Source organism: Erithacus rubecula (genome assembly GCF_903797595.1).
Source record: "Erithacus rubecula genome assembly, chromosome: 3".
Classification (NCBI taxonomy): Eukaryota; Metazoa; Chordata; class Aves; order Passeriformes; family Muscicapidae; genus Erithacus; species Erithacus rubecula.
Genome location: NC_136689.1, coordinates 84,805,055 through 84,818,101, shown reverse-complemented (window position 1 = coordinate 84,818,101; position 13,047 = coordinate 84,805,055). Strand labels below are relative to the sequence as shown.

At 37.9% G+C, this 13,047-nt stretch overlaps 1 protein-coding gene across 3 annotated transcripts in view; it reads left to right on the top strand.

The window, feature by feature from the left end:
* MOCOS (molybdenum cofactor sulfurase) overlaps positions 1–13,047 on the top strand; it is a 206,150-nt gene that overhangs the window by 108,363 nt on the left and 84,740 nt on the right. For all 3 annotated transcript variants that reach the window (XM_079300626.1, XM_079300625.1, XM_079300627.1), the window contains one exon: positions 11,025–11,101. In XM_079300626.1, coding sequence (XP_079156752.1) covers positions 11,025–11,101 — 77 coding nt within the window. The remainder of the gene's footprint in view (positions 1–11,024; positions 11,102–13,047) is intronic.

The following is a 13,047-nucleotide window of genomic DNA, read 5'->3' as shown; positions in this document are numbered from 1 at the left end:
TTCATTATTTCTTTCATACTTTTGGGATGCAAATTCCATATATTTTCTAACCTCAACTTCAAGTAATTTTAAGTCTTCTCTTGAAGTATTTGATTATGTCAGTTCAGTCTTCCAGTCCAAGTAGCTTCATTAGTATCACATTTTGCCCCAGTCACATTCAAAATCTCACTTGAGGTTGCTTATCCGTCTGTGACACATACACTTGTAATTCCTCTGACCAGGGTTTCAATCAATCAAAGTCTCCCATTGTGTATTGTATAACTGCTTGTAAAAGCCATTTTTCAGGTAATTATTTTATTTGTAGCAGGTGGTTTTTGGGTTTGGCTCCAATATTAAGTAATAATTTAACTCAACCATTTCTGTTATCTCGGTTTTGCTTGAAAAAAATTTACACTTAAATTTATTTCTGTGAGTAGTAGAAAAGTACCTGTTGGACTCAAAAGCTTTTTTTTTTTTCCCTACATAGCTACATAACCTATAGCAGAATCTTAGCAACTAGGCCTTCTTGTTTTGAACTTCTCACCAAAGGCATTTCAATTCAGAGCGTTTCAGTTTTCTTCACCACTGTATCCTACATTTATGTGTTTTCTCCAGCATGATTTCTGTTTGTGATTGTTTTTCTACCATATACTAATAAGGCAGTGTCCTAGAGTGGCTCTGATCCCTCCATTTTGTAGCCCATATACTTTATCTTAGCATATAAACATCTCTGTTTTTTTCACCCATTTCACTCATTATTCTGTTTTCTATTTGGGTGATAGCTGGGATGGTATTGCTTACATAACAAATGTTTCTATGAATATTAAGTTTTTTATTTCTCTATTGATGCACACACTCCTGACCCTGTGCTGTTCCTTTACCCTGTTGTTTTCTCAGCTACATGACTCATGCTCTTTTCTGTCAAAGCTAGGAACAGGAGTCATCTCCCTGTGCTCCCTGTTTCAAGCATCAGCAATGCCTGGTAACGTGCCAAAATTTTCCTGATTATTTGAAGGAATTGTTAGTTCAGCTGATCCTTTCTTCTGGGTTAGGATGACTGGAAGATTTCCAGAACTTCCTCCGATTACTGGCCATATCAATGCAAGTCCAGGACAGCTTTGATTATATGAAATTCCTGGGGTCTCCATCACTGCACTCCTGTTGAAGAGGAGAGGCAGTTGCATGGAAAGGGTCTTGGCTTTCTGCAGTACAAGCTGAAAACTACTTAAAACAGTGGGAAATTAGGAATACTTGCTAATTCAGCATCGCTGCTGTGAATTCAATTATCTGGAAATTTGGTAGCTCCCAATACCCAGTCCATGCTTGGAAAATCATTTAGAGTTGGTGTTTGAAAAGAAAAGTTGCTTACTTCTTCAACTCTGCCATCTTCATCACCTGTTGACCTCACAAGGTAGCATGAAGTACTGGCAAGCCTCACAACAATGCTGAAAAATAAAAAAGCATTGGAATAAATCTGTATATTATAGTCCCAAGGTGGAAAAATAGCTTGCAGTAGACAAACTGGTTACCAGGATGCACGTGATTTAGTGTAGCAGACCCTACTATATAATTTTTAAACTTTTTTTAAACAGTAGAGACGTGCAGAAGCAGTAAGGGTTTTACCGTTTGAAAGTCTTAGTTGATTGTATTCTCTAGGCATAAAAAGGCGACTCATACACCTTAGAATGTTTTATTAGCTGAAGTCTTCCTTGTATTTGTCTTGTCCCATTCTTCTTTGATGATTTTACTGCTCTCACAAAGGTCTCAACATGCAAACTGGCTAACGAGACCTTGTTCTGAAGCTAAGATGTTTCATAGCAGCAATTTAATAATGCCAGTTCTGTCAAGCTGCCAGCCTTTCTGGATACACACTGTTGTATCTACATATATCATACATTAAACTGAATCTAGCTGCTCAGTTTTTACTACTTGTAGTTGGTGTATGCCACTAACTACAGTAGTTTCACATACATGCATTTTCACAGAAGTAAAAGACAAAAGCACTGATAACATTATATTCTTGCTGACACATATGAAATAATCAGCACATGAAAATTGTATTGTATTTAATCTGAGTTAGTTCAGCACCTCCAAGTCCACCACTGAACCATGTCACTCAATGCTACATCTACACAGCTTTTAAATACCGGGGGGGTGACTCCACCACTGCCCTGTGCAGCCTGTGCCAAAGTTTGACAGCCCATTTTGTGAAGAGATTTTTCCTAATATCCAATCTAACTTCCTATTGTGCAAGTTGAGGCTGTTTCCTCTTGTCCTATCATTTGTTGCTTTGGAAAAGATACTGACCCCCACCTGGCCACAACCTCCTTTCAGATAAGTTGTAAAGAGCAATAAGGTTCCTCCAAAAACCTCCTTTTCTTCAGACTTAACTATTCCAGCTCTCTCCCTTTTCCACTGGGCAGCTTTCCAGCCACTCTGCCCCCAGCCTGTAGCATCACCTGGGTTTGTTGTGACCCAAGCACAGGACTCAGCACTTCACCCTGTTAAATTTGACATAGTTGAGCTGTGCATATCCCTCACGTTCATGGGCACACACTGAGCCTCTGTCTTACAGTCAGGGGCAACATTTGAAGTTCTTTAAGTTAGTTTTTGGGTTGCCATGAAAGAAGAGCACATCTTTCCTAAATGGTGGCTCAACACAGAGTGGTTTAACATGATGGTCCTCATTCACAGCTCCCAGTGGTTTCTGTTAACCTTGGGTATACATTGCCTCTGAAAATGACCTCTGGAACAAATTTTTTTGCCAGAGAAAGAAGCTTTTTGTGTGACATCAGAGAAGCCTTTTCTCACATATACACACACCCACCCCTGCTACCCATAAGACTTTTTAAAGCCTTACTTACCAGTAACACACCCCCCAAGTGAGGAAGTAAACTGCTCAGAAGTCTTGCTGAATTCACTTTTATCTGTAGCAGAAATAAAGTTCATTCATTGAAGCAACCCCTTCTTCAAGGCACAGACCTTTGTACAGAACAGAGACCACCCATTGCAAAGCACTCATAGGGATTTTTCTCCCTATGTCTGATGATAAGTGCTGCTAACCTTATCCAAGGTCACTGCTCTGGGCCTGCCTCACTGGCACACACAATTAGACAGTGGTATTTTTAGGTGAAGGTTTCCAAGATTGAATTCATGTTCAAGTGGATCCTTTTTTGTCTGCTAATTTTTAAACTGATATTTCAGTTAAAATCTTTAGCAGTTAATTAAAAAGTTATTCTTTATCCCCAAATGTACCTGTTTAAGCATGAAAGATTACATCTCAATCTTCATGAGGAAATAAACAAATCTGTTTATACTGAACATAGAAAAATTATTACAGCTGGTCAGATTCTTGCCTATGAAAAATTTACTTTCAGAATGTCTTTCATCCTTTCCCTCCTCCTAAGGAGAAAAATCAAAGAAAGGGCTTTGAATTTTTATTAATGATTCATTACTCATAGCTGATCAGTGAACAGTTTATGCAAATACACTTTACAAATTGCTCACTTTAACTATTACTTGGGGTTATATGTGGATATTACTTTCCCATGGGAAGCAGAGGTGTTAACATTTGGATTATTGATATATAATCATGGGAGTATAATGCATATCAAATGTTAAATACTCAGAAAGATACAGAAATCATTTGCAATACACCTGCTCACACTGAATTGTACCTTAATGGGCTTCTTGTTGACATTAATAAGTTACAAGTTAAGATGAATGAGTATAAATTGCAAGCTAACTAGCTGATAGTTGAACATATTATTCTTTGAGGGTAGTTAACCAGCAGGCCTCTCATGTTCCTGAAGATTTAAATTTAATATACCTCAAGGAAATATCCCTTTGTATAATGGAATTTAAAAGAGAAGGATTATTTTTGTTTCCCGCCCCCCCCCCCCCCACCACAGCAATGCAATAAAAACGTATTTTGTGAATTTGGAAGGGAACTTTTGGCCTGTGACATGCAGTGCATTGGTTGTTTTGTGACCAATAACTTCTAGTGGGGAAAAAGAAAAGTAGTTTTGTTGTTATTTTCCTTTGGAGAGTCCTCCTAGGGGTTGGCAGGGCGTGTACATTATTCCTGAGGTGTTTCAGATCTCTAAGGAGTTGATAATCTACAGAATCACGATGTGTCATTCAGACCAATTTGAGTAACAGGCTTAAGGGTTGCTAATCTTTTCAGTGCAAATGGAGAAGATTTTTATGGACAAATATATAGTGAGCAAAGTTACCATCTAGGAGTTCATCAAATTGTATGTAAGGGAGAGATGCACAGAGACATTTGAGAAATAAAAATTGATTGATTTATTCAATTTTCTCCTCCCTAAGTGACTGGTTTTAGGGCACTGGATCTCCCTTTGTTGTATGAGAAACAATCAACTGTTCATGATGTGTAATGTGCCACCAGAGGTAAAAAGGAGTTGCTGAAGTGGTGAGAATAGGTGTGTTATTCAGAGGTCTAACATTTATTGCTGCCCTCCTACCATTTAAATTCCTGGCTTTCTGTAGTATGCTCCTGTGCAGGCAATTACAGAAACATTAGCTAATTATGAAAGAATGGTTCAATGGTAGCATATGTGTGTTACAGCAGGCTATCTCCTAATTTTGTTTACTTACTTCAATGGCATTCACTGTGTGAAATAAAGATATTTAGTCAAAATGGAGACTGTACCTGAGGTTAGTCATCTGTGGATCATATTGTGTTTCAAAGATTTTGCTAGTAGAGGATCAAAGAGCTAACAGACAAATGCTTGGTCTTGGGAGATGCTGCCTTAAAGTTCAGCCCTTGGTATTAACATGACCAGGATTTGACCCGGTTAAGAAAATTATTAATACGGTCAACTAGCAAAGTGCTAAAAATGAAGAGTATCACCCGTGGAAGACAAAGCCAGAAAAAGGGAATCTGTGTGTCCTCTGGAGACACACAAATACCCTGGAAGAGTACCTGAAAACTTAGTCTCAGGAAGAGTTGATAAAAATTCTAAAGAGCAGGGCAGGGCCCTAAAGATTTTGTAGCCTAGTAATGATATATTTTGAATAAAAGAAAAGCAAAACAAATATAGCTCCTTCTGCAAATGTTAGGTTTTGATGTTGGAAAGCAGTGAGACCAATTAAAATTTGTTCCCCTGCTAATATCAGAGATGGCAATTACTAACCTAAGAACATGACTGTGACTGAAAACAGAGTGTTCCTATAGTCATGAGCTTGATACTGTATACCCTTGATGCTGTCATAATTCCAGAAAATGTCATTTAGAATAAACACAAAAATATGTAAAATACGAAAATTGAATTTGCCAGGACAGATGTTTCATGTGGTGATGATACAGAGTATCTCTAAGAGTTGAAAAATAGGGCCTGAATACATACCAAGAACCTCTCTGTATTGTTGTGTTTTTTAATTAGATGAAAATAAATGAATTGAAAAGATGAAAGGAACTCATGTAACATCTCACTTCAAAGGGCAGCTCCACTCTTGAGGAGTGTTAAAAAAAAGGGGAGGAAAAAAAAAAGAAAAAAGAAAAGCAGCTTATTCAAGAAATATGCATTCTCTGTGGATTTGGTTGCTCTTTTACCTGCTTTAGAAACTCGAGAATGACTTCTGTTCATTTGACCTAAATGGAGTCATTCCCTGGTGTGGGGGAGAGTGGCAGCTGACTGACAGCGATGTTCCCCCCGCGCTCCTTCCTTGCACTTTGCATTGACTCAGCAGTGCTCTCAAATGAGCAGGATTATTTTTGACCTTGTGACAGGATTTTTATCAAAGTTGCAGTGCTCTGGCCTGTGTTCTGGATAGAAATTGCAAATATGGAAATGTTCCTTAGCTGCCTCCCAAGGTGTGAACCAGAACACCAACTACTTCAAGTGTATACATATCAGTGCATGCAGCCTGGGAAACAGACAGGAGGAACTGGAGCTCCATGCCTAGTCAGTAAATTATGATATGTAGGAATAACTTAAACATGGTGGGACAACTGGCATGAGTGGAGGATTGCAATAGATAGTTAAAGGCTCTTTCATAAAGACAGGCAGGGAAGAAGAGGAGGAGGAGTCACAGTCTAAATTAAAGAGAGCCTTGAATGGACAGAAGTCAAGTACAGTGATTATGGAAGCCTCTGGCTCAAGATCACAAGGGTCATCTCTAAGGAGGATCTTACAGGAGGCATCTGCTACTGACTTCCAAATGAAGGCCAACAAAGCAATATTTGGGGTCACCTGAGCAAGCTTCAAATCACAAAGAACCTTATTCTTTTGGGTGACTTCAACCACCTAAACATTTATTGGAAGAACAAACAATAGCTACCAAATCATCTGACAAGTTTTGGAAATGTGTGGAGAACCATTTCCTTATACATATGTTAGCTGTGCCCTCCGGGAAAGAGGCACTGCTGGATTTACTACACACAAACCAAGAAAAAAATGCTTTCATTTATATCTTGGTTAGCAATGGCTTTGTCTGCAGTGATCACAGTATTGTAGAGTTTGGGTTGCTGCTGAAAATACTGAAGATGACTAGTAAGACAAGTGGTTTAGATTTTAGAAGGGAAACCTTATCACCATATTCTAGTATTTAAAGGGTGGCTACAAAGAAGGTGGAAACTCCCTTTTTTTCAAGGAGTCACGTGGGAAATATGGGGGGTAATGGATGCAAGTTACTCCTGAGGAGATTCTGACTGGATATTCCCTATGAAAACAGTCATCCACTGGAATAATCTCCTCAGGGAAGTGACAGATTTCTCAACATTGCACACTTTTAAGATTTAGCTGCCCAAGATGCTGTGCCATCTTGTCTAGACTATGCTTTTGCCAAGAAAGGTTGGACCAGATGATTCTTGAGGTTCTGTCTAACATGGTATTCTATGAATCTGTGATTCTATGCACAGATAGAATGTATATCTGTATATCTGGACTTTCTTTATCTAGACAAATTAATTGAAAAAAACCAAAAACCTCAAACCAAAGAAACCCCTTTGAACAACTCAATCACTCATCTGCCTGCAAAAGAAGTCAGCATTCCTATTCCAGCAGCAGATACTTCCCAAAACCCAAAACACCATGACTTGTGCTTTTTGCATGCAGAATAGCTCATATTATGAAAGGTATTTCACCACTCAGCATTGATTATTTGGTCTTGAGGGAATTTCTGGATACTTAACTCAGTGCTGTCCAACTTCAGGGTAATATTTTTGCCTTCAACCAAATTTCCTCTAAGTCCTATTCTCAAACATGAAGGGTTTGTTTTTTTTTTTTAGCCCTTCAGCACTTTATTTCCAATTACATCTGTCCAGGCCAGAATTCTTGTCATCATATTTCTGACCTTGCTAAGGGCAGGATGAATTGAAACTGCCCAAGATGTCACAGTTTTCTCATGTGTTTCAGTTGGCCTACAGTGTGGGATTGTGACTTTAAAAAATAACATTTATATGCAGAATTGTAACAGAGAAGCATTGTAACAACTAGTTGAAATAAAGTTTCAAAGAAAGACTAGCCTATCTCCATCCCTAGGAAGATCCTTAAGGCAGGACTGCTCACTGTAAAGCAATAGTTTTCTGCTGTGACTCCAAAATTTTTGCTTCTAAAAGTGAGTTTTTGTGTGACTTGGAAAGGGAGAGCAGCTCATCAGCTTCATAACTCCTGGGTACATTGTAGGCATGCTGCTCTGTTCTTTGTTATGCCAGGAGTTGCTTAGCCAGTTTGTCAGATAGCAATTGGATGTGAAATGCTATTAGCACTTCACAAACACAATCAGCTAAGCAACTGAGCTCATCCCAGATGTGATTAAGTGAGATCAATTATAATAAGAACTAGATAAGAGAGGTAAGCTTCTTGTTTCTTGGGTTGGTATTCTGCAGTATTAGCCTTTGTAAGTATCCTCTATACATCATCAGCTGCAAAATCTTGGTTACTTCAGGAAATGGCTTCTAGCATTCAAATGAACTTCATCCTGAACTGATTATTCTAACACTGCAACTGCCACCGAGTGGGGAAACAGTTTATTTGAAACATCAATTGCATCAAACAGAAAAAATAGCCATTGAAGCCAATGTTCTGCAATTCAAGGAACATGTTTCCTGTCAATCTTAAATACTGTTAAATATTCTGAGGGAGAGCTCTTTGTGTCCCAAGAAGGGAATAGCTGCCCTTCATAGCATCATGTTTAGTCATAGCATTATTGCTATAGCACTTAAGGCTTAATGTGCTAAATATCAAAATTTATGCATTATTCCTGAAAAGTTTGACATGAAGTTGCACACTAGGTGTTCACTAAATCTGAAGGATATATGTGAGAGTCAAGTGCACTGGAAGTAGTGTAAATATGTATATTATAGGAATAACAAAATATTTATGCTTTGTTAATCAGAATTGGAAAGCTGGTAATGTAGGAATAGAGGGGTCCACATGCAAGAGAGGAATGTTGCAAAGTAGCCCATGTCTAAATTGAAAAAAGAGAGAGACTTACCCATATCTTTGAGCAGGTATTTTTAGCATTATTTTAATTTCTTTTGTGGCTTCTGGTTCTTGCCATGGAGCTCCCAAGAGGTTTGGATATTTTTTGTGATACAGAGAGACTAAATGCATGATGCATATCATGCCACAACAATTGTGCTGTTCTGGAGCATAATGTTTGACCAAAAACCCACAAACTCTGTTTACTTGCCTTTTATTCTTTTATTTGAGTGAAGATTCCTAAGCTCTGGACTATTTTCATAAAAATATTGAAGATCTTACAAGAGCAACATGGTCCATGCATCTCTCCTATTGTGTAGCATCGGATGTACTGCAATTGTTTGCTTAGTTATTAAATCATATCATAAAGAGAAATACAATTGTTGCCTTCCCTTTTGCTATAGGTAGGACTCAGATGTCTTTAACGATATAGGCTAGCACCTTTGTTGCCCTTTCAAGTGCTTTTCTCCAATTTTGTCACTATGCCAGTGATACAATTGTTGGGGATTGTGCAGTCTCCTTGATGGGCTCAGTGCCAGTGTCTCTGCTCTGGTCCAGTTCCCAATGTTTTGTTTGCTTTGCTGGCCACTGTGAGTAACTGAGCAGAGCAGGTCAGTTCCCCCTCAGGGACCCTCTCTGTAATCTCTCTTTGGCAGACATGTGGGACCGCTGTGACCTTTTCTGCAGACAGTGCAAAAGGTTTCTGTATTCCATTCCAAAACAACTGTTAGCCTCTGCCTTATCTTTTCTTCCTCATCCTCCCACATTTTTTATGGCTTTTTGGATAGAGTAAGGCTTCCCTCAGACACTGGTCCACGGGTCTCTGTGAAAATATTCCTGGTGTTAGGTTTCTTTGAAATCACAAATTTGAATGTTACATTGCATTACTGACAACCAGTAATATTTCTTCTCTAAAGTTCAAGATCGATTATTAGCAATTGTAAGGCAAGATTCAGAAATTTCTAGGATGGATTCTTTGGCCTATGCTATGTTAAAATACATGAACATAGGTGGGCTCTGTTGGGCCATTCATTCTTGTAGCAGTCCACCACTTTTCTCTTATTACTTGGTTTATAATTATTTGCTTCCTCTATCTCCTTTCATTGCAGCTGAATGTATTATCATATATACACAGTACTCTTGCATTTTTCTTTTATGTGGACCTTTACCAAAGATTTTTGAAAGGTTAATATGTTTTTCACCTGATGATGTCATTTGCAGTGTTGAAAATATTTGATAAATATAGAAAAATAAAATAGGAAGTAAGAAAAATTATAATCAAAGTTGGAGCTATTATGTTATTCTCTTGATGTTTATTTTATTAAAGAAAAAGCATTTGATATCTGACATTTTTGAACTTTCAGCCTTTTCACAAGACATACTTAATTTGTGACATCAAATCTTTTAAACATGCAGTATGAAAAATTATGCATCCAGAAAAAAAAAAAAAAAGTAATCCCCTATTTTTTGGCCTAAATCGTGTATTTAAAGTATTTTTGCCCAAGAGTGTGTGTCTCATGTTCCACCTTGTCCTTCAGTGTAGATACCATCTGATCTTTCGGAGAAAGATCTAAGGAGCACCAGGTTCCTCTGGAGGTCTCATCCTCCATGGTTGGAGTTTAGTTTGATACTTGAACCATGAGATTTGGAGTGGGTTCATTTCCAGCATTAACTGTTACTGTTTTGGGTATAGCTCCTTCCTGAAAGACTTGCTGTCAGCCCACATTCAGCCTTTTAAAATATTGAGTTCTGTACAGTTCTGACTTAATCAGTTGCATTATTCTGCATTTTTCTTTGTGGTGAAGCAATATGAATGATTTCTCCTTAAAACTTCTTGTGGACTATGGTGCACACAAAGCCTAAATGAAACATTATGATGTTTCCCTGGTGTCCCTTCTGTTCCCTTAAATACTTTTGTGAATCAGTTTCTGAATGCATTCTCAACTTGGAGCTTCACTTTCTCCTCTTGGACTGTGGGAATGGCTGCAGTAGTTCATAAAATCCAATGATTTTGCTTCTATTTGGTGTTTCCTTTGAAAGATGATGGTATAATGCTTGTATAATGCCCTTTTTATGGATCAGTTAAAAATTAATTTCCAGGAGAAGCACAGAGAAGGAGATTTGTTAGTGATCTCTTTGATTCTTCTTAGCACCAGATTACTGGAGCCTTCTAACTCAACTGTGTCAGGTGTAATTACATTGGAGGGTGGGGGGATGGACACAAGTTTCCACCTGTTTTCTCACTATTTTCACCTATTCCCTAAATTCTCATAAGGTAACTTAGGACCTTGTGACTCTAGCTCATGACATTTTATGTAAACCATTGCTTTAATGTAGATTAGTATATAGTTACTCCATGTAGGAGAAAATTATGCCTTTCTGTGTGCAAGCGTTTATGTAAAACTCTATTGCTTTGAAGAATATATTTTTCCTTCACAGGGTACTACAAGACTGGGAGACAAATCCCTGTGGGAATAGTTCCCACTCTGCAAGATAGATTCACTAAATATAAAAATAGGAGCTCTTAAAATAGATTTAAAATCAGTACCATAGCTGCATGTTGTATTTACTGTGCTCATTTATTCCATTCTTTAGGTTTGAAGATGGTACAGTCTCTTTTCTTGATATCATTGCTCTGAAACATGGATTTGATGTTCTGGAAAAACTCACAGGTCAGTTAATATAACTCTAATACCGAAGACTGAAGTTCTGGTTTTATGCTCAGGGCACAGGTCTGATCATATTTCTTATGGCTCTAGCTTAATTTTCCTTTCTGCTTTTACTATCTATGTTCATCATTGTGAAGATGAGACTTCAGTGTAACTGGCTTATTCACATGCTCTCTATTAGATTATTCCAGCCTGGTTTGAAAGAAAAAAAAAAGATCCAGACTGTTCTGCATATGCAAGATAGAGTACATGGAGAACTTCTCATCTGCCTCACACTCACAAAGGTGTGATAGGAAAGTAACACTAGAAGGTGGCTGTGTGACTCACACTGTTTGAGTTGACCTTTGAAGCCCTTGATGTGGAGCTAACTCTGAAGTCCCAAAAAAAACTTCAAGCTGATGTTCAGGCCAGACCCTGTATGTGAAGGGTGGTACTCATGTGCAGTGTTTACTCCAGGATAGACTGCTGCTTGTCTGGCTCAGCACCCCAAAAGCACAGTGTCTCTGTGTTTGCTGTGGGTCAGGGACTCTCCTGAACAGGGCAGCAGATGACACCCAGCCAGGGAAGCTTGCACCACGGGCTGTGCAGCAGGCTTGTACCATGGCATGTTTCCACATGTGGCATATGCCAGATTAACAAAGGATGTTCATTAAATGGTTTTCTTGCTCAGGTATGTGTGTTATTTAATGCATAATGTCTGAACCTCCCTTCTCCAGTGCACTCTTCGATTTCCTATATAAAGTCATAAAGTGCATCATGATGTAAAAAATGCCTGAGTCCAGAGAGACATTGGCTATGTACTTTTCAGGTTATTATTCAGTGTAATTTCAGCGAGTATCTGTGGAGGTTTATTGCCATGATTTATCTGAAGGATTCTCATTTCTTCTTCCTCCCAGTGCAAGGCTTCTATGAGGAGTATTGTTAGATGCTTCAGGTCTTGTTCATGTGGAAATCAATAGCAGTTTTCATCCACATCAATAGTCTGACTAAGCCTAACAAGTAAGGATGTTTTACTTATGTTGTCCTACATGGGGACCAGGGATCAGTAACCAGCCTGAACTATATGTTCTTATAGTACAGAATGTTTCTCAAAAATGTTCAATCTTAAACAAACATTTTCACTTGTAAAGAGGGCTTTGGTTCAATGTGTAGGAGCATTGCCTGCCATGAATGTGAGAGTTGATGATAGCACCTCCTCTGTTGCATTTCTCATCCATCTTAGCTAAACAATTGAAAAATTTCTCTATACTAGACCAAGGATACTCAACCCTGAATCTGAATAAAGTGGATTTCAATCGATGACATGATAGAAGAGAGGCATGAAAAAATAGTGTGTTGAGATCTTTCTGTTGTCAAAAATGTGAATTGGCTTCAAATTTTCATACTTACAATTCTTTGATAAAAAATTAACATAAAAAATTTAGGAATATTTCTATTTTAAACATTTTAAAACATTTTTTTTCCACAGTGCTAAAATGTAGAAAGATGGAAAAACACAAACTGAAAGAGCAATATATATATAAATATATAGAAACATTTCTATATATTTCTCTATGTAGAAAATCCTATATATTTTCTATATAAGTAGAAAATTGAAATATTAAATAAAAGGTGACTTTGAAAAGTACTGGAATTTTAAAACTTCATCATTGCTTGTATAGTCTAGGTATGTCACTAGTTGCTAGTAAAAATCTGGAGTGCCACACTGGAGAAAGCAGAAATGACAGTGTTACCTCTTTACAGATATAAGAGAATAGAGAAATCCAGAGTGGAAGAAAAAATGGAATTTGTAAAGGATTTTAATCACCACATAATCCAAGAATTTTCCACAAAGTTGGACTGGTCCTAGACCATTATCCATGACCAAAGATGAATTAAGCTTTTGTTCCAAATAAGTAGAAACTTTCAGTATGTTCATGCTGAAACTTTTGTGATTGTGCTCACATGTA